Source organism: Komagataella phaffii, chromosome 1 (assembly GCF_000027005.1).
Source record: "Komagataella phaffii GS115 chromosome 1, complete sequence".
NCBI lineage: Eukaryota > Fungi > Ascomycota > Pichiomycetes > Pichiales > Pichiaceae > Komagataella > Komagataella phaffii.
The window spans coordinates 1,587,493-1,609,476 of record NC_012963.1 but is presented as its reverse complement, the minus strand read 5'-3'; the positions used below and the strand labels follow the sequence as shown (position 1 = coordinate 1,609,476).

At 40.0% G+C, this 21,984-nt stretch overlaps 9 protein-coding genes across 9 annotated transcripts; 5 read left to right on the top strand and 4 right to left on the bottom strand.

The window, feature by feature from the left end:
• Window positions 1–627: 627 nt before the first annotated feature.
• Window positions 628–4,542, top strand: PAS_chr1-4_0107 (Membrane bound guanine nucleotide exchange factor (GEF or GDP-release factor); the record flags this gene model as incomplete). Its single annotated transcript, XM_002490172.1, has 1 exon — window positions 628–4,542. The coding sequence occupies one exon, from the start codon at window positions 628–630 to the stop codon at window positions 4,540–4,542; it is 3,915 nt and encodes a 1,304-aa protein (XP_002490217.1).
• Window positions 4,543–4,735: 193 nt separating this feature from the next.
• Window positions 4,736–5,989, top strand: PAS_chr1-4_0106 (Arginine methyltransferase; the record flags this gene model as incomplete). The annotated part of the gene is made up of 1 exon (XM_002490171.1): window positions 4,736–5,989. The coding sequence occupies one exon, from the start codon at window positions 4,736–4,738 to the stop codon at window positions 5,987–5,989; it is 1,254 nt and encodes a 417-aa protein (XP_002490216.1).
• Window positions 5,990–6,184: 195 nt separating this feature from the next.
• PAS_chr1-4_0105 (uncharacterized protein) lies at window positions 6,185–9,671 on the top strand (the record flags this gene model as incomplete). Its single annotated transcript, XM_002490170.1, has 2 exons — window positions 6,185–7,262; window positions 7,375–9,671. The coding sequence occupies 2 exons, from the start codon at window positions 6,185–6,187 to the stop codon at window positions 9,669–9,671; spliced, it is 3,375 nt and encodes a 1,124-aa protein (XP_002490215.1).
• A 43-nt stretch (window positions 9,672–9,714) lies between these two features.
• On the bottom strand, window positions 9,715–11,070 carry PAS_chr1-4_0104 (putative mitochondrial seryl-tRNA synthetase; the record flags this gene model as incomplete). The annotated part of the gene is made up of 1 exon (XM_002490169.1): window positions 9,715–11,070. The coding sequence occupies one exon, from the start codon at window positions 11,068–11,070 to the stop codon at window positions 9,715–9,717; it is 1,356 nt and encodes a 451-aa protein (XP_002490214.1).
• A 1,814-nt stretch (window positions 11,071–12,884) lies between these two features.
• PAS_chr1-4_0102 (Myb-like DNA-binding protein) lies at window positions 12,885–14,363 on the top strand (the record flags this gene model as incomplete). Its single annotated transcript, XM_002490168.1, has 1 exon — window positions 12,885–14,363. The coding sequence occupies one exon, from the start codon at window positions 12,885–12,887 to the stop codon at window positions 14,361–14,363; it is 1,479 nt and encodes a 492-aa protein (XP_002490213.1).
• A 114-nt stretch (window positions 14,364–14,477) lies between these two features.
• On the bottom strand, window positions 14,478–16,148 carry PAS_chr1-4_0101 (Phosphorylated vacuolar membrane protein that interacts with Atg13p; the record flags this gene model as incomplete). Its single annotated transcript, XM_002490167.1, has 1 exon — window positions 14,478–16,148. One exon carries the CDS (start codon window positions 16,146–16,148, stop codon window positions 14,478–14,480), a length of 1,671 nt encoding a protein of 556 aa, XP_002490212.1.
• A 331-nt stretch (window positions 16,149–16,479) lies between these two features.
• Window positions 16,480–17,892, bottom strand: PAS_chr1-4_0100 (Non-essential conserved protein of unknown function, plays a role in mRNA decapping; the record flags this gene model as incomplete). Its single annotated transcript, XM_002490166.1, has 1 exon — window positions 16,480–17,892. One exon carries the CDS (start codon window positions 17,890–17,892, stop codon window positions 16,480–16,482), a length of 1,413 nt encoding a protein of 470 aa, XP_002490211.1.
• Window positions 17,893–18,104: 212 nt separating this feature from the next.
• PAS_chr1-4_0099 (Component of the SPS plasma membrane amino acid sensor system (Ssy1p-Ptr3p-Ssy5p)) lies at window positions 18,105–19,829 on the top strand (the record flags this gene model as incomplete). Its single annotated transcript, XM_002490165.1, has 1 exon — window positions 18,105–19,829. The coding sequence occupies one exon, from the start codon at window positions 18,105–18,107 to the stop codon at window positions 19,827–19,829; it is 1,725 nt and encodes a 574-aa protein (XP_002490210.1).
• A 29-nt stretch (window positions 19,830–19,858) lies between these two features.
• PAS_chr1-4_0098 (Essential nucleolar protein required for 40S ribosome biogenesis) lies at window positions 19,859–21,532 on the bottom strand (the record flags this gene model as incomplete). The annotated part of the gene is made up of 1 exon (XM_002490164.1): window positions 19,859–21,532. One exon carries the CDS (start codon window positions 21,530–21,532, stop codon window positions 19,859–19,861), a length of 1,674 nt encoding a protein of 557 aa, XP_002490209.1.
• Between the last annotated feature and the right edge of the window lie 452 nt (window positions 21,533–21,984).

Sequence of the window (21,984 nt, the reverse complement as noted above, 5' to 3'; positions counted from 1 at the left end):
TGACAGATTATAAAACAGTAAATATTTCCGGTTTAGGATGCTTTGACCACATTGAGCTACTAGTTATTTATCTTTATTTTCCTCTTTTCACTTGGGGAGACATGAGCAGAAAAGTAAAGATGTTGAATCTGCTCAATTGTAGCTTAAATTGTTGATTAGGTAATTCGGATCTGTAGTACTCTGAAATTCACCAAAGATTTGAAGAATACTTTATGGGTGTCCAGAACATTTCTTTCTAGTTAAGGAAAATTACATACAGTTTCTGCTACTTTTTTTTGTACAAAAGTTAGAGAAGTAGGTAATTTGTGCGGTTAATAGTTGAATTGTTAACTAATGATGAAACCCCAAAACTTACCACTTATTATAGTCAGCACCTTCCAACACGTTGGCTTCCGATGTAGTGTAACGGCTAGCACGGTCCGCTTTCACCGGGCAGACCCGGGTTCGACTCCCGGCATCGGAGATTTTTTTTTTTAGTTATTTTCCTCAAATGAAGTGAGTCTGATTGATTACGTTATTAATCGCCCGTAGTGGATTTTATGCGAACCTATTGTTACCTCAAACTTAATTGTTCACCTATACCATCAGCTAAAATATATACTGCCAGCAATTACTTCAATCTCGGCTATGTACGACGAGATTGCACCAGATGCTCAGTTCCCACGCTTAATCAAACCGATTGATGTCGTGGTTGTTCAAAAGAGTTTCCCCAGTAACAGCAATAATACTCTTTCACTGGTTGAAGGCCAGGTAGTGCATGTCCTCAACAAGCTGCCATCTGGATGGTGGGATGGATTGATGGTCATGGAAGATTCTAAGATTATCAGGGGCTGGTTCCCGTCCAATCACGTCAAGTCTTCTCTTCCTTCAGTTGATGCAAACACTAATCGAGTTAGTAACAATCTAATGACAGCTACTAATAAACCACATATAAACTTGCCGAAGTCAATTTTGAAAAACATTGATGACTTTGAAAACAAAGGCAACAAATCGAGGCATAGCAGTACGGTAAGTTTTGTTTCGTCCAACAGTCTGGAGGCAGTCTCCAGCAATAATACTCAAGGACCCAAGAGACCCTCCATAGTATCAGAGAATAGTAGGGATGCTTCAAGTAACCATTCGGGTTCGAAAGTGTTCAATCTGGCTGAATTGGAATCATATCTTGAAGACCATCCTACCAACGAGACGCTGACTTGGATGCCTGTATTCAACGCCAAGAACGTGCTCCTTTATTACTCTGAAGTATTGGATATATGTTGTTCTGAGCTTCCGATGACACATCAAGGACCAGTCGGAGAAGTTGCACTACCATACAAGACTTCATCAAACGTCATCGAACCTGTGGAATATGATGGCTCATCGAGAGGACCTGCCTATCACCAGACGCATGACTTTGCAGCTAGACAAGATTCCCTGACTAATTCCAATTCGAGTTTTCAATTCAGGCAAAAGAAGCGTTCTGTCCAGTTTGTGAAACCTGATTCAGGCTTACTCAATCTACCTGGATATTTCTATTCTAATCCAACTGATATAAAAACCTGGGATCAGTTTTTGGCAGCATTTACATCTGCTTCCGAGGCAACAATTGATAGTCTATTACAAGGGTCCAAAAAAGAGTTCACAATCAATTTGATGCGTACTAGCTTACTGGTGACGTTGTTGCAGCTGATCACGAGGCTCAAACAAAGCAAGATTGCAAAGACAGATTCTTTAAAGAATGTCTCATTCAAACTGAAGAAGATCACCAGCATGTTGACCCAATTGACTGTCAATGGAAATCTTCATTTTTCAGCCTTTGAGGATTCTCCAAACTATATGGGCAATTTGAAAGACATGGTGAATAAGACCTCCCTGACCGATAATTTAGAGAAAAGCAATTCGGAATATGCACATGAGATTATTGACAGATTGAATGAAAAACATACGACGGGCTCTACCCTCAAATTTGAGCCAAGCCTATATCTGCGAAAAGCTGAAGTGAACCGTGCTATTTTATCTGAGCGAGTGAAGGACACCATTCAGATTTTGAGACAGATTTCAGACGCAACTTTTCTACCACAAATATATCCAAGGTTTTTTCAAAATGGGTTTGAGGCAGCTAACTGGTCTGTTTATTTTGTGGATCCCCCTCCAAACATTTTCCAGGAGGAATTAGATTCATCTCCTGGCTCATCGGTTACCTCCAATACGTCCGATTCTACACCCAATGTCCTGAGAGCACTGCGTACAAAACATACAAGACCTCTGAATGAAAGGACAGCTATCGATTTGGAAATGATCTCAAAGGATTTGAACTTTATTTTCCAAGACATCCTGAGGAGCCTAAAATCTGAAACGCCTCCGAATTGTAGTCGTTACAAACATTATTATGATATTACTGTTGACGTTGCTACAATTGCTCATAGTCTCATTCCGTTGATGTCAAAATTCCTCAATTACCTGGACGAGCTAGATTTCTCATTATTCAAGGAGTTGAAGAGAACTTTTGGAGATACTTTAAGAACCTTGAAGAGGAGCAAAGATGCGGATCAAAGCAGTCAAGGGGATAATGATTATACTCAGGCTAAGAGAGTCCCAAAAAATGGCGACAGCTCGAGATTTGAAGATAATGGCACTCGGGATGCTGATAGTCATGACCAAACCTCGACGAGTGAAGCGTTTTTAGTTTGTGAAACGTTTTTTAAGGCTTCATTTGGGCTTGTGACAGAATTCTATGATTCTAAACAAATTTTGTTTAATCTTTTCAGTGATATTGTCCTTGATGTACAGTCTTTAACTCTTGATGACACCGAGTCGTTTCTGGCACTGAGAGAAGATGACTTAGAAACTTTACTTGACTCACCTGATTTGACAACCAGATTGGCTGCTAGACTTGCAAAAAGAATCAAAGATAGAGAGATCTTTGCGTCATCTACTTCTATTCATTTTGATCCATTGAGGAAAATGCCAATTACTATAGGTAATATTCAGAACAGACTAATGATAATAATTGAGCTTTGTTCTCAGCTTTTGGAGGAAAAGCAAATTTTACTTAACTATACGGCAAGGTCTATGATTGATGGTTTGAATTTCCTTCCTACTTTGAACGATAGTGGATCCAATATTGGAAATAACCAGATGTCCCAAGCAAGTAGCACTGAGGAAGTTTTGGAAGGATGGGATATTCATGTACCAGGATCTGAGTTTGAGCCATGGTTTTTGAGCTCTTCTACCAGAGAGAAGGAACTCATCTATAATAGTAATAAGACATTGAAGGGCGGCTCGAAGGATGGACTCCTTGATTATTTAACTAGTTCTGCCAACGAGGATGTTATGATCAGACATACCTTCCTTTTAACATTTAAGTCTATGTTCAGGGAGGTTGAGTTTGTAAGCAAGCTTATTCAACGGTTTAATCTAAAAGCACCAGAAGGTTTAAGTTATGATGAGTATAGGCTCTGGTTAGATCGAAAATTGAGACCGACACAAGAAATGGTTTTGAAGATTATAATACCCCTATTACGTGATTATTGGAATGTGCATTATTATTCGCCCAAATTAATGAGAATTTTGGACCAGTTTGCTACATCCTTAGCTAGGACCTCTTTTTTTAAGGAAGGCCAAACTATTAAAGAATTGGTTAAGAAAGTAGCAAAACTCAGCATAGATGCAGGTCCAGACGAACCAACTAACAATTCACATTTACCAATAATACACACCGATAACCCTCCACCTCCACCAATCCTGCCGAAATCTTCCTCAATTAGGAAGTTAAAACTCAAAGAGATTCACTCAAGAGAGGTTGCTAGACAATTAACGATCATGCAATACCGATACTTTGCCAAAATCAATCAGATGGAGCTGCTATCTCGATGCTGGAACGCTAAAAAATATGGATCCATTGGTTCATCCCCGAATATCACCAAATTTATTAACGACTGTAACCGACTGACACATTTCACGTCGTATATGATCCTTAGAAAGAAAAATGATATCAAGAAGCGTGCAGAGTATATTGGATACTTTATCAGAGTGGCTAATGAATGTCGCTCAATGCGAAACTTCTCTACTATGACTGCGATTATTTCTGCATTGGGATCAACTAAGATATCTAGGTTGAAGAAAACATGGAAGCTTGTACCGGAGCAGGAAATTAGTATTTATCAGAGCATTGACGCTTTAATGTCTATCGAGAGGAATTACGGAGAATACAGAAGTATTCTCATGAATGTTTCTAGTGAGCCATGTGTCCCGTTCTTGGGTGTCTTTCTTTCAGATCTTCGGTTTATGGCTGACGGTAACAGCGATTATTTGAAGAATGTGAAAACAAACAAATTGGACAAGAAACTCATCAACTTTGAAAAACGGTACCGTATTGCTACTTTGGTAACTGATGCGCAAAAATTTACTCAAATCCCCCCCAACTTCCAAGAGGTCAAAGAGATTCAAGATTTGATTGAAAGGTTGAGTGAAAATTGTCCTACAGAGGACGAGTTGTACGAATTAAGTTTGCAGATTGAGCCACGACTTACAGTGTCGCAGGTGATGAATAAGTCTAACTAATGTAATTAGGTATAGTTCTAGGTACTTCATTGCTATGAGTATAATCCATGTAATTATGCTGAGTAGTTTACTGGTAGGAGATTGGACCGTGATTGACCTGAGTTTTGCAAGGTCGCGTTTAGAAGTATCTGAATGAAAAAAAGATTTTTTAGGCATTTGCTTTTCCCATCTCCTATCAACAAGCACCAGTCGAATGAGTGAGCTACACGAGGTCTGTCGTTTTGTAGATAGGCCCATAAATCATGACTATGTATTCAAGTTAAAGAACTACTTGAAAGAAGGAATTCCGGCTACATACACTCTTGAGGAAGCCTACCATGTTGAGAATGACATTGAAGATAAAGAACTTAGTTCCACCACAACACCTCTACACATAATAGCATCTCACATTCCTCAAGATGCCACGGAAGATGAAGAAGCCATTATTTTAGAAATGTTAAACGAGCTCTTACTTTGGGGAGCCGGTTGGTCCCTGATTGATAAGGATGATCAAACTCCAGGTTGTATCCTTGATAAGAGAGGCTTTCATGGATCGGAATACTGGAACACCATTGTAAATGCTGGAGTAAGAGCAGAAATACTACTGCGAAAGGTCGAAGATAATATAGAGTTTATTGAAGATGAAAGTGTGAACATCAATGAGGAGACTATAGGGGAGGAAGCAGATAATGGGCAATCCGTAAACACAAAAGCAGATGACGATGAGGATAATGCTATTCAAGAGATAAGGCAGCAGCTACGAGATGATCCTTCGAATACAACGTCCACCTATTTGAAGACTAAGCTTGAGTACAAGGATGGAGCACTTGTGACTAAAGAACGCGGAGATGGTGTGATGATGTCATGGGAAGAAACCTTGATGCAGGCAGGTTGTGACAGCATGTTTAAAAACCAACAACCAGACAACGACCACTGCGTCTTGAATATTGGCTTTGGCATGGGAATTATTGATGCAATGATTCAAAAGAAAAAGCCGAGAAAACACTACATATGTGAGGCACATCCGGATGTCTTAGCCAAAATGAAAGAAGAAGGATGGATGAACAAGGAAAATGTCGTGGTTTTGAGCGGAAAATGGCAAGACCAAGTATCCGAGTTATTATCAAAAGGAGTTTTTTTTGACGGAATCTACTACGATACATATAGTGAGCATTATGAAGATATGCTAGATCTCTTCGATTTAGTAGTTGGGCTGCTCAAGCCTGAAGGTGTGTTTTCATTTTTCAATGGGCTTGGCGCTGACAGACGAGTTGTTTATGATGTTTACAGAAAATTAGTGGAACTTGACCTAAACAATTACGGCTTAAAGGTTTCGTTCAAGGAGTTAGTCCCCCCCAAGGAAACCTTGAATAAACCTACTGACACAGGTGACTCAGTGTGGGATGATATTCGCAGAGCTTATTGGTCTTGTCCCGTATACTATCATCCTGAAGCAGAGTTCATGTAGCTTTAATGTTAATAGACATAAAACCCCCCTCCCCCGACTGCATCCTTGAATATCCGACATTTAGCATCCAGCATCCAGCATTATGTATGGGAGACACATTGCAAGTACAAATCCCCCCTACCTTCCACGCGCGCTAGTAGTAAACCGATAAAATCAGAACCCAATCACTTGTAGAATCAATTCTTTTGAAGGTAGATGTTCTCAAAACTTTCCCAGTTATCCCAGAATTTAGGCGAAGAGCTCTCTAGGATTAATGAGGAGGTTGCTGCCTCTAGAAGGAACCAACTAAAGAAAAGCAGGGATTCGGAGAGGGATACAAAGTTCCTTAACATCAAAACTCCCGATCCTGAAGCTCTACAACAACCGGGTCATGAGGTGAATGAAGGCGCTGAAACCGAAACAGATGCTACTGAGTCAAAGGGCCAAGTGGTTCCAAACACAAATATACACTTCAATGATCTGCCTATGGAGATTAGGGCCCGCTTGAAAAAGTTTGCGAAATATGAGCAGAAATATCCGTTGTTGTTGGACGCTTACAAAACTGAGAAGGCCAAATCTGAAATAGTTCATGCTTTTGAATCAACTTTACAAGAAGTCACTCCTTTGCAGACAATTGGAGAAATTGAACAATTCAAAGACTTTATCAGCAATATGACCCAAAAGGCTAAATTAATGGATGAAGAATTGAGAGCCAAAACTGGCGAGTTGAATGGCCTAAAAAACGAAGTGACAGAAATGAAAGAGAAATTGAAGGCTGTTCAAGGTGAGATGAAAGCCAAGTCTGCTTTAGCAGAAGAATCTGCGATGAAAGCCGATCAACTTAGTGTGGATCTTGAACGAGTTGTGAGTGAGCTAGAAAATTTGAAAAAGGAAAGGGAAGAGATTGTTACGGAGCGTGATGAGGCAACCAAGGAACGTGACGAGTCAACAAGAGAAAGAGATATCATTCTAGAAGAAGTCAAATCTAATAAAAATCAAGAACTTTTGGAGGAATACAAGTCTGAGTTAGAAGAAGCAAAGAACGCTCTTGCATTGAGAACTGAGGAGATTGAAAATCTAAACTTGAAGTTGGAGTCTGAAAAGTCGGCAAAGTTATCATTAGAGGGTGTAGCAGATGAGCGAGATGGCCTTAAAGCAAAGTTAGAAGCGCAAACAACTTCCTTCCAGGAAGAATTAGACCAACTTTCTCAAGAACGGGATCGTTTGAATTCTCAACTAACAATAGGAGAAAAGTCACAGATAGAAATTGAGCAAGAAAAAAATGAGCTCAAGAGTCAGTACAATTCTGAGATTAAGTCATCGCTTAGTAAACTGGAATCCGTAATTAAAGAAAGAAATGAGCTACAACAGCAATTGGAATCTCAAGAGTTCTTTAACTTTCGAAGTGGATAAGCTCTCTAAAGAGAGAGATGAGCTAAGGATGCAGTTGGATAGAGAAAAAGAAAATTCTGCAAAGGCTAGCATCACGCCCCAGAACTTTGAGGTTAAAACTAAAGTTGAATCCAACAAGAACATTGAAGCACCTTTATCTGAAGAACTCAGGCAAGTCACCAGAGAAAGAGATGAGCTAAAAGCTCAGTTGTTGCTCATTCAAAAGAACCCAGGACCAAGTAAGAAGACCAATGAAGGAAACCGTAACTTAGAGCGGAACGGTGAAAAAAAGTCCCATGACCAAAATGGTGCTGACGATGATCTTATCGAACGGAAGGGTGAAAGCGGTACAGATGATTCAAAGGATAATCAGCTGAAACTAATAGAGCAGTCAACCACTATTACGATGTTGAATGAAGAGATTGAAAACTTGAAAGATATGCTGCGTGACGTCGGAGACGATCTTGTAGTGGCTAAAGACAAGCTTTCACAGGTCTCTGCTGTTGATGAAAAAAAACAGCACGCTCTTGAAAGGGAACTGGAATCCTCAAAGTTGAAGCTTGCTGAGATTGAAAAGGATTACAACGACGATAGAGTTGACCTCAAGAATGAATTGAAACTCGTTACCGAGGAAAAGGAAAATCTTGAACATGAGAATGAAACATTGAGTCAAAGCTTGACCGAGCTTGAAAAGCTGAAACAAGAAGTCAAGGAGAAAGCTCAAGCCGTTCAGAATTATGAATCTAAGTATTCGACACTATCGGATGAATTATCTTTAGTCCTCTCCAAACGAGATGAATTGGAAAAAGACAAGGAAAGTTTCAGGCTGAAATTGAAAGATTTGGAACAGAAAAATTCCGAGACTGAACAACAAGAGGAATCGCAGAGAACTGGAACTGCAGAAATGGAAGAGGAGTTGCAGACTTTGAAAAGGGAGCTAGAAGCAAGCTCCCAGCGCATTGAGGATTATAAGCAAAAGCAACTAGAACTAGATGATGAAATATCTCTTGTACGTTCTCAAAAAGATGAATTACAGAAAACGATAACTAGCCTGCAAGAAGACCTGGGGAAAGAGAAAGAGAATGTTAAGTTACTCCGTGAAAATATCATTGCCGAAGAAAAAGCCAAAAATTCCCAAAAACTGGCAGAAAATGTGGCGCAGCTAGACAAATTCAAAAAGCAGGAGATATCACTCAAGCTTGAGATTGCAAACCTTGAAAATCTAAATGCTGAAAAAGGCTCAAAGATCAAAAGTTTGGAAGAGCATATCACTTATCTTAATACAGAGAGGCAATCTAATTATGATGAGAATCAGAAACTGATCTCCCATACTAATGAGAAATGGAAGCAGGATTACACGGAGTTAGTCATAAAATTGAACAAGTGTCAGTCAGAGAACAATAGACTTACAAAAGAATTGAACGAATACAAAGATAAACTAAAAGATATGAACACCTCAAAGCTGAACAGTAGCGAGACAATCGAGTCAATCAGAAGACAATGCGAAGAACTTAAAATGATGAATAATGAATATTCTTTGAAGATTGAAAGTCTACATGAAGAACTAAGTTCTTCGAGTTCAATTTTACAGGAACGTTCCAGAGAAATGAATACTATACGTAAACTGCTAGCTGATACTGAGTCCAAATGTGACGAAAGAATCAAACAGTTAAAAGCAAGAATTGATAGGTTAGAAGAAGAAAAGGAGACGACTAGCCATGAAAGCTCTGTCCAGGCAAGAAAGCTGAGTAAAACAATCGACCAGTTAAAGAAAGGCAAGAATGAATTGTCAGTGCAGCTAGAACAATGTAAGCTAGAGCTGGAACATCTGAAATCCGTCCCATCTAGAGTGGATGTTGACAATAAAAACGGTGCTTCAAATGAAAACAGTGATGAAAACCAATCTGATATTGAATCTGGAATTATCGAACAGCTCAGAAACTCGCTAAAGGGATATGAAGAACAACTAAAACAATACCAAGATTCCAACGTCTTACTCAAGAAGGTTAACGAAGAGCAGTTGCTGAAGTTCGAGAGACTGCATTCAAATTTCAAGATTGTATCTAAACAATATAGAATGCTGAAAGATCAAAAGGACGAAGTCAATACGAGAAGTAGAAACAATTCAGTTATAAGTTCAACGAGCGCGGGGAGTGATGAAAATGAGAGAGATAAAGTTGCCTATATTAAGAACGTCCTTCTAGGATTTTTGGAACACAAAGATCAACGAGCTATGCTTTTTCCTGTAGTGAAGATGCTACTTATGCTGGACGATGATGAAGAGAGAAGGTTAGCCAGCTCATTAAAATAAGCTGGTTTCCTTCGGGATGGTTTATGTACATGTACAGTATTATTTAGACAGATATTCTTTCCTTATCATCCATAAAACTCCTAAGTGGAGCAGGAATCTCTATTGTCTTGGAGAGAGGATCATAAAAGTTTTCTATTATGGCCACAATCGTTCTGGGTACAGCACACATGGTGCCATTCAATGTGTGAACAAATTGCAGCTTGTTAGTTGTAGAATTCCTATATTTGATGTTGAGCCTTCTTGCTTGGTAGTCCAAACAGTTTGAGGTGGATGAGAGCTCTCCAAACTTACCACGTCCGGGCATAAAACATTCAATATCAAACTTTTGGTATGCAGGGGACCCTAAGTCATTTGATGGCATATTCATGACCTTGCATTTGAGACCAAGGCTGGTGAAAAATCCAATTTGAAGATTCAATATGTCTTTCAAAACCTTACTTGAAGTATTGACATCATTTTCTGTCCACTGAAAAAGCTCAACTTTGGAAAACTCATGAACCCTATAAAGGCCTTTGGTATCTTTACCATGGGCTCCAGCCTCTGCTCGGAAACTGCGGGCGATAGCACACTGTCTCTTTGGAAGATCTTGGGCAGAGAATTCGGCATCTATCCATAAAGCAGCCAGTGGTATTTCAGCTGTGCCATTCAGGCATTGGTTAGAGTTGGCCAATTCATACACTTGTTGCTCATTGTTTTGGTCTCTTGGCTTAAAACCACAGGCATAGGTGACTTCATTTTTAACGACTGAGGGAGGAATGACCATTTCATACCCATTTTGTCTTGCAAATTTAAGAGCATACTGAATAAGAGCTTGCTCCAACAAAGCCCCATCATTAAGCAGGTAGTAAAAAGACGTTCCGCTTACCCTGCTAGCAGTCTGGAAATTGGCTAAATTGAGATCTTCTAAGATAGATTTATGGTCAAATGTGGGGTCTGGCTTTCTAGTTGACAATTCTTCGATATCATTCAATGAGCAATTAATTGTTGACACAATCTCCTCTTTGTCCGAAACAGAGGGATGAATCAAGTTAGGCAACGATTCTGCCATCTGATAAAGAGATTCCTGGGTTTCATTGTAGTGGGAAGATAGATTCTTGATCCTGACTTTTAACAAGCCCAGTTCTTCTAAAAGATATTGATTGGGTCCTAGATTCTTCACTTGAGAGTTTAATTTGGATCTTTCATTCTTGAGATTCCGTAGCTGCACATCTAATTTTACAAAATCGTTATATCGATCAAGTATACTTGATGCGTTCCGTAAAGTTTGTTCGTTGACAATCCTTCTAGAACATGAATTTAGATATTCATCTTGAAGCTGTACAATGGATTTGAAGTCAAATGAAGGCTTCCTTAGGACGTTTGAGTTTGTGGAGACAGAGATATAACGGATGAACCTCATCTGTACTCAGGTGGTCGGTCCGCTCATTGTCCCTTGAAAAATTAGTACATAGGAGAGAAAGGGAAGACACCAGAATTCGCGAAAATAATAACCAACAACCGGCCCGCAAGTTCACCTACATCAGTGGGAGAAGAGCCTATTAACCAGTTACTGGACGGGCGAACGAATGGAACCAAGTAGGACGTTAGAGCATGCTTCGAGGTGTTTCACGGGCAACTGAACCAGCTAATTAGTTTGAGAGAGCAGACTGTAATTGGGCATAAACTGATCCCGTCTTATCAAATAGGTGTCTTAAGAATTGAAAACTGGGGGAGAAAAAAAGACACCTAAGAATACCACTTTGGGGACTTGGGTACTAGAAAGAAAGCTCAACAGTATTTGAGTTTCGAAATATTTAAGTTTTATTTGAATTTCGAAGACGGTGAGAGTTTTCCAGTCATTTCAACTTTGCTAAACCCGAAGAGATTCCCCCTAGAAACGTTGCGTAGAGTTTGCCGACAACAAGGATCGAAGGACAATAGATAGCGCTGTTTGCTTACAGATAAAGTACCAGCAGTGATTCATATGGTTACAATTGCCTTTGAAACGGTCAGGCAGATGATTCATATGGCCCGCCAGTTTTATTGTGTACCTACCTTCTCAGCGACATGTTGTTGTATGCACATAGATATCGCCGAAAAAACAGGCCAGCGTGCATTCCTAAAAGTCTGCATTGCTGTATCTTATTGTGCTTTGAAATCTGCAATAATACCTAAACCCAGATTGAAAACATCCAAGATTCAACTTTGAGCTGATTGAATGTTGGTAGGGTTACTTTCAAATGTTGCTAATCTGCCTGGTCATTAGGCACACATCATACTAATGGGTGTAAATGGTTCGTAATTAGATAATTATTCAGTGGGATGAAAGCAGTTAACAGCAATTCGCGGGTCTAGAAAGTGGTGAGCAAGTGGGATGCAATTTTTTTATCCCCGCTTTCACAATTCACTGAACTTACACAGATGTCCCTTTTCTCTGAGCACGTCTCACCAACTCTACAATGATCTTCTTGCACGGTGCAATACTGGATCCGTTCCCAACTGTCACCATGGTAAACCTACGGTTGCTGCTAAGTTCCAGACAGGGAACTGATTCGCTATGTGCGAGCGAATTTCAATTATGCATCATTTGCATACAGGATGCAGTAGCCAATTTGTGGACGAAAACAGAACGCCAACGTAATTATTTCTGTGGTTTGATTTAATTTAGTGTACCAGTAGCCCAAAAAAGCTAATTGACATTGGATGGAGTTTTCCATTACCTGTAGAAATGAAAAGGTAGTACGAGCGGACAACTCTGAACCTTGAACGTTCTTGTGTCATTGCGAAACAAAGTTTGTGCGCATTGTGTCATTCTGATTTTGTGCATACTAAAACTCACAACGGTGGATGCTAAGTCTTTACGTCTTAATTAGCCGTTCATACTAAAAAAAAAACTAAGTAGAAATCAACGACTCCCTCAATAGTTCTAGGCGTGGGATGCGGTAAAGAACGGGCAGGAGACCCTGATGTCATCAGTAATGAACAAACGTATAAAGGTTTACTGACACCGATTCGCGAAGTTCCTCTGTCCCAGAAAATAGTTCGTTCCTTTACAGGCTCATTTCATTCAAAATCCACTGGCAGAAGCTTTGGATGCATCTTTTTCTTCCTCCCTTTTTTTCTCCAAGCAAAACAACATTGTAAATTGTTTTTAACTCACGTTTCCCACTAGTCTGGTAATAGTGTCTTATCACCAGCTTGTCAGTCTCCAAATACCATCGTGTTAGTACAAGCATGAGCACCAACTCCTCCTTTACGAGCAACAACATGAAGCTGGGTCTTCGTCGAGGTCCATGGTCAACGGAGGAAGACAATAAACTGATGGATCTCATCAATCTGTTAGGAGCATCTAATTGGGTTAGGATATCACAGAACCTTGGTTCACGGACTCCTAAACAATGCAGGGAACGGTACCATCAAAACCTCAAGCCTTCGTTGAACCGTAATCCAATAACACCGGAAGAAGGTGCATGCATCGAAGAGTTGGTGATGAAATACGGTAAAAGATGGGCTGAAATAGCCCGCCATTTGAATGGTCGAAGCGACAATGCTATCAAGAACTGGTGGAACGGCGGCGCCAATAAACGCAGAAGAGCCTCATTGCAACATAGTAGTCAGGGATCTGCCACTAATACAACCCCCGTTACAGAATCTAACAACAATGATGGGTTGCCTCTGCAATCTATACCTCCTCAGCATCCGATAGCTTTCAATACTTCAATGTTCAGTCAAGCAAACCAACAAAATGCCCCCGGTGCCCATCAACAACAACCACCGCCATCGCAAGAGATCCATCCATCATCATATCCACCGCTCCAGGAAAATCATTCCTTATCTCACCCACCCCCTCCAAGCTTGCAACAACCTCAATCACTTTCAGTAGCAGGTCTCACTGGAGTGAATCAATTATTACCACAGCCGGCCATGGGGTCTGGGAGCGGAACAACACTACCACCGGTCTCACATGGCGTGTCGTCTCCTTCCCAATCATTGCTATTTCCTTCGCAACAGCCACTCCAACTTTTTCCCCATAAAAGATCTACCAGTGTAGACATGCGTTTTGATAGCAACTTGACAGAAACTCCTACTCATCTTTCCTCGTTGAAAAAGAAGCTCTATGATGATCCACACTCATTACGACGTCATTCGCTGAATAACACCTATTTATTCAACAATCAAGTCCCAAATATCAACGCGTCTCATCATGCACAGTATCCTCCAAGTTTTAACAATTATCACGTCAATGCTATTTCATTGACCGATCCTGTTTATCACACTTCCAGAAGTAACTCGATTAACCCATTATCGGATTCCTCGTCGAATCATTCTGTGGTGCTAACTTCGAACAACAACTCTCGAAGGTCCAGCTATATCAATGCTGATTCCATTCGGGGTAAAGCATCTCCATCTTTGGTACCTCACAGGTTAAGCATTTCATCAATATGCTCTTCAAGGAATCAAAATAATAGCTCTCCTAGGCTTTCTGCTTCAATCTCTAGAGAAGAAAATTTAAAGCCGGAGGAGACTTCCGACCGGGAACGTAGCAATAGTAAAGAGAAGGAGAATCAGATTGAAACCACCGCAGGCGAGAATGAGAGCTTTACTGAAAAGGGTGATGTTAAAGGCTTGCCTTCATCGTTATCTGTCTCGCAAAAGAAGGACAAACAAGAGAGCAAGATAGATAAGATGATGATATCCAATCTACTAGCTTAATAGTAGGTGGATGTACTTAGTTCTTTAACTTTAATACATTACTTTATTATACCAATTCACGGAATGCAAACACTTAGATACGAAACTTTTTTACCCCCCCTAATTCATCTCAGATCATTTGATCATCTCCAAGATTTGTTGGGTCAGGTTGATAATGTCATCACCATCATTGAACTCACCTTCCTCTCCATCGTTATTAATTATGTTACTCGTGTCACTATGGTTGTTCAATGTAGACGTGGTTAAATTATTGAGGCTAATCTCCCCACTGTTGATCTGCTTCTTGAGTTTAGCTTTGATAGTCTCGTCCTCGCTCTCAAGGAGTTGCAATGTCGTCCATAAGGCAATATGCTCAAAAGTGGGGTTTTGTGAGTTCAAGAATTTGGCAATAAATTTTGAGATTTGTTCATAATTTTTCAATATTATGGTATAGTCAGGAATTCTAGAGCACAAGTTTGCCAACGCAGCTGCAGCATTACCACAGACTTCTCCATTTTCGGAAGACGTCAAAGGCAGTAACACTTCGATGATGTTAGAATCAAGGAGCTTCATCTTCAAATCATCTGCTAGTGCCAGAATGGCAAAGCATGCGCTAATTTCACTTTGCACAGATATTGGAGAGTTCAACACCAACTTCTCGCACTTTTCCACAGCACCAGATTCTAATAATGCTAATCTATTCCTTTCTGATGAAGCGGCCAAATTTCTCAGGGTGGACACCGCGTGGCATTGAATCTCAACATTGTCATTGTAGTCCAGAAGGGAGACTAATGGCTTGAGGAATCCAGCATCGATAATCAAGGCTTCGTTTAGCGGATGAATGGAAATATTTCTGATACATGCCACGGCAGCGAGAACTAGCGGTTGATGAGTGGAATTCAACAATGTCACCAAGTTTGGTAGACCTCCTGCTCGTACTATCTCCAGTTGGTAATTGGCGTCCGATGCAAGATTTCGCAAGGCCAGAGTAGCTTGGCATTGAACTCTTGGTGACGTGGAGTCCATCAATTGAACTAACTGAGAAATAAGTTTTGGCTCCGTACTTGCCAGTTTTTTCCTGTTACCCTCATCAACAGCTATGTTGGATAATGCAGTGGTACAATAGTATTGGACATCGGGATCCGTTGACGATAGCAACTGAACTAATATTGGAACACTACCCGCGTTAACGAGTTCTTGTCTGTTCTCGAGAGAATGAGTCATGTTCAGCAAAGCACCCGTTGCATTTCTTTGGACTCTTAAGTCCTTGGACTTTGCCAGCTTAGTCAATGGTATGAGAGCACCACTGGTAGCAATCTTTGATTTATTTTGATCTTGAGTTGCCAGATTGGTGATACAACCAACTGCATTGCATTGAACCTCGATGTTTGGAGACATCATTTGTCTAATCAAGGGCTCTAAACCACCCATGTTTACGATCAATACCTTATTAGAATCATTGACGGCAAGGTTGCCTAGCGCAGCACACGCTGCTCTTTGAACCTCCGCATCAGAGCTTTGCAAGAGGATCAAAATTGGCTCCAAGACGTCCCTTGTTACAGGTCTGACATCTTTCTCAGTAACTTCTGCAAAAGCTAGAGCAGCGCTCCTTTGTAGATCAATATTTTCCGAATAAACTAACGTTGACAACGCTCTGAGCGGTCCATCGGTAAAAAAATCTACTTCAGACCGGTTTTCCAAATACTGAAGCAACGATGAAATGGCTTCCCGTTCATTTTCTGCCAACAAAGGTGGGTATGACTGGTCATGTTCATACCTCTTGAAACAACTACAGCAGACTCCCATAATTTAACTTAATGCGAAAACTCGAGAAAGTCTCTTTTATCTTAACAGCAAACAAATGTAATGTTTTAATGGCAAACAGATGAACGACTGGTGATGGAACGATTGTTATGCTGGCGTTTCCAGGCATTTTTGTGATAGGAGCAGCTTGTTGTTTGCACTACCTTCTTTTTTGAAAGTACCTGGGTGACCCGCGAATGGGCTGAACCCAATTACATAATATGTATCATGGAATGGTATATCTAAACTTGCATTTGATAATACTACCCCGTTACTCTAACCAGTTTCGGACCTGATGATATCAAAATATATATACATAAATAGAGTACTTATTCTAAATCGTCTGCTTGATGAATAGCTCAATGAATCCCTTGTCTTCAAACCAGTCTCTATCAAATTTCCTGAGAGATCCTTTCTTGAAAATGGCCCTAGGGACAGATAAATCTACCAGATAATGTATGCAATCTCCTGGAGTTAAGACTCCACCTTCTTTATACGCATTCAGGACTCCGTTTAATGGCAACCCGACGGAAACAATAAATTTTGACTGCAAAAATGCATTCTCAGAATTTATATGAGCTGAGCTTGGCTCAAGACCACTTGGGATATCTAAAGACAGAACATTGACGTACTGTTGATTAACCCATTCTATGAGGCTGTTGGATGTCGTCAATTCAACACCAAAAAGATCATCCAAATGGTTATCATAACCTTGTAAGCCATCAACGACAAATTCCAAAGGGGATTGCAAACTGTCTAGCAGCACAGTCAATTGATTAATATCGTAAACTAGTCGTCCACCAAATTTGGTAAATATAGTTGATTGTCTTTTCACTGAGTCTATCAACTCGTCAGAGTTTGTATTCGTCAAGATGGCTACACATCTGGCGCCAATATTTACCAACCTTCTACCAACTGACAAAACTCTGGCACCTGATCGATTGTTCCCGACCAAAAATAAAATTAAAGGCGGTAAATTGTGGTTGGTTTGGTCGAACCTAGCGTAACCACCAAGACTCTTAATAACAATAGAAGAAACATTTATGGCAACATTCTCTAGCAACATCTCGATAGGAACCTTGTATTCATCAACTGTGATCCTCTCCATCTCCAATAGTTGAACAGGGGAGCAGGATGGCAAAAGATTGGCCCCATCGGTCAATTGAATACCAAAACCCGGCTGCCTAATGGATGGTTGTCTCTGTAGATGGGGAAACGTAGAGGTACTGCTTCTAGACGGGGCTATCGGAGTAGGAATCGATTGCTGATTATCCCAAGTATCGACCTCTTTCTTGACAACCATTTCGTTGTGATCATAGTTGACCTTCTTATTATGCCCCGCTAATCTCAAATTTGGATCAATATTATCTTTAGCGCTGAGTTCCCTGAATACACTTTCTTTATCAAACTTGTCCAAATTGCTCTGAAAATCAAATTCTTCGTTGAGCTTATCGTCACCATTCCACGCTATATCATTATCGTCTTTCTTGGCCTTAGACTTTTTCTTGTTTTTGTTTTTCTTGGACTCATTGTTCTTTAGTACTTTATCACATAAGCTCAACACTTCAAGCTTGGCAATATCTCTTCCTGGTATTTTCTGGTCAGGGATAGATTGTCTTGTCTCGGTGTTGAGGTCAACCACAGAGCTCAAGGATGCAACCTTATTGTCAACCGCATCTATTTTCCCTTGAAATCTTTTGTTGTTCTTCAGCACCAGTAGAACTGTGCTTCCCAAGAACTGTGACATTTTCAAATAGAACTGTTACAACAATTAGTTGTTGGGTAAGAATGCGTCTTGGGAGTGTGAACTCGATGAAATTTAGGAATAGATCCTTCGCGACAAACACTATTGTTAGAAGGAGATTGAGCTATAGAACCACCCTTCATCCCCAGATTACGGTACTTTCTGAACCGTTGACAAAGGAAAATACCAATTAAGTAGCTTTAGCCGTCCACTTAATGGAATTCAAGCAATCAGATTTTGAACATTTAGTGGAATTACCCTCGGAAATTGATAATGGCGAAGTATTGTACAGCCCAGTTGGAGATGCTTCTATGCTGAGCTGTGGTTGCGTGATAAGTGAAAACTTATTCACCTCATTGAAAGGCCTATGTGCTGTTTGCTATGCAAAAGACATACATTTGGTAGGACCCGTTTATCAGCTTCGTGAATTGTATCATCTTTTAATGAGCCAGAATGCTTTCTCAACTGAGTACGTAAAATCGGGTCAGATCAATCTCTCTAAACAAGATAATCTGGATACAAAGCATAATAAAGGGATCCCTATTTTGGATGCATTCCACCAGATTTTAGTTGGTGCAAGTAAGGAAACCCAGGCCTTCCAAGAAAAATCCAATCAGGGAACGGTCTTTCCGAAGAACGACCCTCAAGATATAGCCAAATTGGACTCTGACTTACTGCACATTTCTAAATCAGCTCAGCTAGGTGTGTCCACATCAACTACCCATTCTAATCCAGAGTTGGAACTCAATTTTGCTAGGAATTTCCCATTTTTCAAAAGACAATACCACTTCATAACTCAAAAAACCAAGATGCTACTAAAAACTTCCAAAATATTCATTAATAACGCTATCTCACCAGCATTAAATCAGTTTGTTCTTTTGAATGAAACCAAGTTTCAAGTGTACTCCATTGACCCCATAGATTATAGTTCTTCTCCTAAGATGAAATGTTGTGGAAAATCAACAGGTGAGTTTGGACCTTCATTCGATTCCTTAAATAAACCTGTTGTGCGAGATAAAGAATTAATTTCAAAGCTCAACAAATGGGAGTACTTAGCCTGTCGTATAACTAAGAACATGTTGATAATATCAGGAACGAGAGGAATTTTAGAAATATACGATACCAACGACAATGGCAAATGCATTTATACGTACCAGTCCAAGTTTCCTATACGATGTATTGATGTTAGCAATGATGAATCACTAATTGCTATTGGTATTACAGGAAAAGATAAATTTACCCAGTCTGAGCAAACGTTGATTACGTTTCTTAGGCTAGATTTTTTGGAAAATGAGATTAAGGTTGATGTAATCACTGTGACTCTACCCTACAAAGATCCATTGAACTTACTACAATTTTCTCCTGATTCACAGTACTTGGGTTGTGCTACAGCTCTTGAATTTAGGTTCATGGTAATATCAGTCATTGACCCTCATGAACCAAAACTAGTAATGAAATCCCTGCGTTCGTTGGACTCCTCCTTGGAGAGTGAGGGAATCACCGACATGCAATTTTTCCCCGACAACAGAACACTCACCCTAACTTCAGTTGCCTTTAATGGTTCACCGGTAGTCATTGACTCTAAACTCAACTCTATCGTAGGTCTACAGGCAATTGCTCAACCCACAATGCTACTGAAAGTTGATGAAGTTGGTTCAGCCATTCACAAGGCTTGTATTTCTCCAAGAGGGGACGCAGTTGCCTATCTTGACCGTAGTGGAAGTTGCTACCTTCTTCTTTCACCAATTATGGACGGAAATGAACATAAGCGTGTGGTGATAGTTGCAGAAGTGGCTAATGCTGTTCGGTTCAAAGAGGCTGCGAGCATGCGATTTGACAGTGATGGGTATAAATTATACATCCTGGATAGAAAAGGGTCACTCTATATAGAGGACTTTACAGCATCATCAGACTTAACTCGATGCAAACTTATCTCATAGTGTTTCAAATGTAATATTAAAAGGACAACCTATTTATGTTTTCTCTTCTTTCTGAATCTCAAACCGTCACCATCTTCCTTGACTACAAAATCTTTGAACACTTTCTCTCTCCATTCACCTAGACGCTTCTGTCTTCCATACTTTCTTTTGTCCCTGTCCCTTTGGTCTTTCTCTCTGTAAGGGGCCAGTTTTTTGATACCAATAAATTGATTCAATTGGGAATCATCAGCAATAAGAATGTCTCTGTTTGAAAGACCAAATGATTCCGGAGAGACTTCTCTATAAGTGAACTTGATGGTGTCAGAAGATGTTGCTGTTCTGCCTCTTTCTTCATCAAGCTCATCTAATAATTTGGAACTGTTCTGTGTAACGATTTTTTCTGCTGTTTCTTTGATACTCTGTTTCTCGTTCTTTGATTTTATATTCGTTTTAGCTTTGTCAGAAGAGAAGCCTTTTTCTTTTAACTTCACAGACTCTAATTCATCAGCATTTATATTATCCTCTTCTTCTTCAGAATCACTTCCTTCATCACTGTGCTCTTCGTCATTGTTGTAGCTTTCACCCATTATCTCATCATCATCATCCCACGTAGGCTTCGTGACTTCAGCCTGGTAATACGCATGATCAAATATCTGAGACATTTTTTGGTCCCAGTCGGCATCATTGAAATCATCATTCATTAAATCTTCACCAAATACCTTCTTGATAAGATCTTCACTTACACCTTCCCCGACTTCCCTCTTGATCTTCATCAATCTGTCAGTGACTAAATTGATTTTTTTGAGCTTTTTCTGTTGCAAGGCCTTTTCTTTGTTCTGTTTCTCTTCGAGTTTCTGTTGCTTCTTAATTTCTCTCTGTTTCTTTCTACTATTTGTTTGTCCTCTTCTGAGAGTGGCTTGATCTCTAGCATAAGTGACAATTTCAGCGGCGTGAGGATCCTCATATCTAAAGTTGTACGCTTGTTCGAATTGCTCTACCGCTTCATCAAACTCCTCATCATCTTCTTCCATATCAATTTCTTTATCAGCTTCTTTGGGAATCCAAGCTTGGTTACTGATGAATTTGTCCAAAAACTCCTCCTGATTCTCGGAAGGATCTGGCAGGTCATCTGCAGCCTCAACAGTTCTTTCGTTTTCTTTGCGTTTCAAAAAGTCATCGTCTTCATCTTCATCACTGTCTTCGTTCTCCTGTCTACCTGAAAATTCAACCTCTTTCTTGATCTCATTCAACAACTTATCTCTCTCATCACGTTGTTCAATGACATACGGCTTTTCTCCATCTTCAAACTCCTGGGCCTCACCTAACAAATTCTTTCTGTGGTAATCTTTAAGGTAAAGAGGTTTGTATTCTTTCTTGAGATCTAATTTTTCGACAGCCTTTTCAGGATCCTCAAAAAATCTCACATTGGGATCAAACAAGGATTTGTCATTAGATTTGATGGCACTTAAAACCTTGTTGATTCCTTGCTCTACTTCATCAGTGATTAGATCACCAACTTCATCTTCCAGATCAGAGGACGACTCTGAAGAGTTATCTTCCTCAGACTCTTCTTGATCCTCACTGTCATCATGCTGCTTTTTTGATATGTCCACCCCACCCTGTTGACCATCTTTGGAATCAAGTGAAGTTTCAGTTACTGATTTCTGGTTTCCACTTTTCTGTGCGGCCAACTTCGCCTTTTTAGCAGCAGATTTTCTAGCCATGATTGGGAAGCTTTTTTGTTGAAGTTTAAGTTTTTTTTTCTTCAGATTTGAATTTTTTTTTATAAGCATTTTGTTCGCGCATGCATAAAAAAGTATCAGTAGTAAGGATAATAGGTAATAGGAACTTTGTACAAAAGCACGATGCTACAGAACGACGATAGAAAATAGAAGTAATTGAATTCAATATAGAAGAGAAAAAGTGGAAAAAGAAAGTGGATTGACATCTTCAAATATGATCATCAACAAAACACGGGTTGCCGGCGGACCTCTCAAGCAATCACACAGCCATAAAGAGCTAGATATCTGTTACCGCCGTAGTAAACCTGATTAGAATTGTCCTCGTTGTCCTTGTTTTGGGACTGAGTGGCATTTGTTTGGGTGGAAGGCTTCATTTGTGGCTGGATTTTCAAGGAGGGTTGGTTGATAATTGATTCAATCTAATCCAGCCCTTT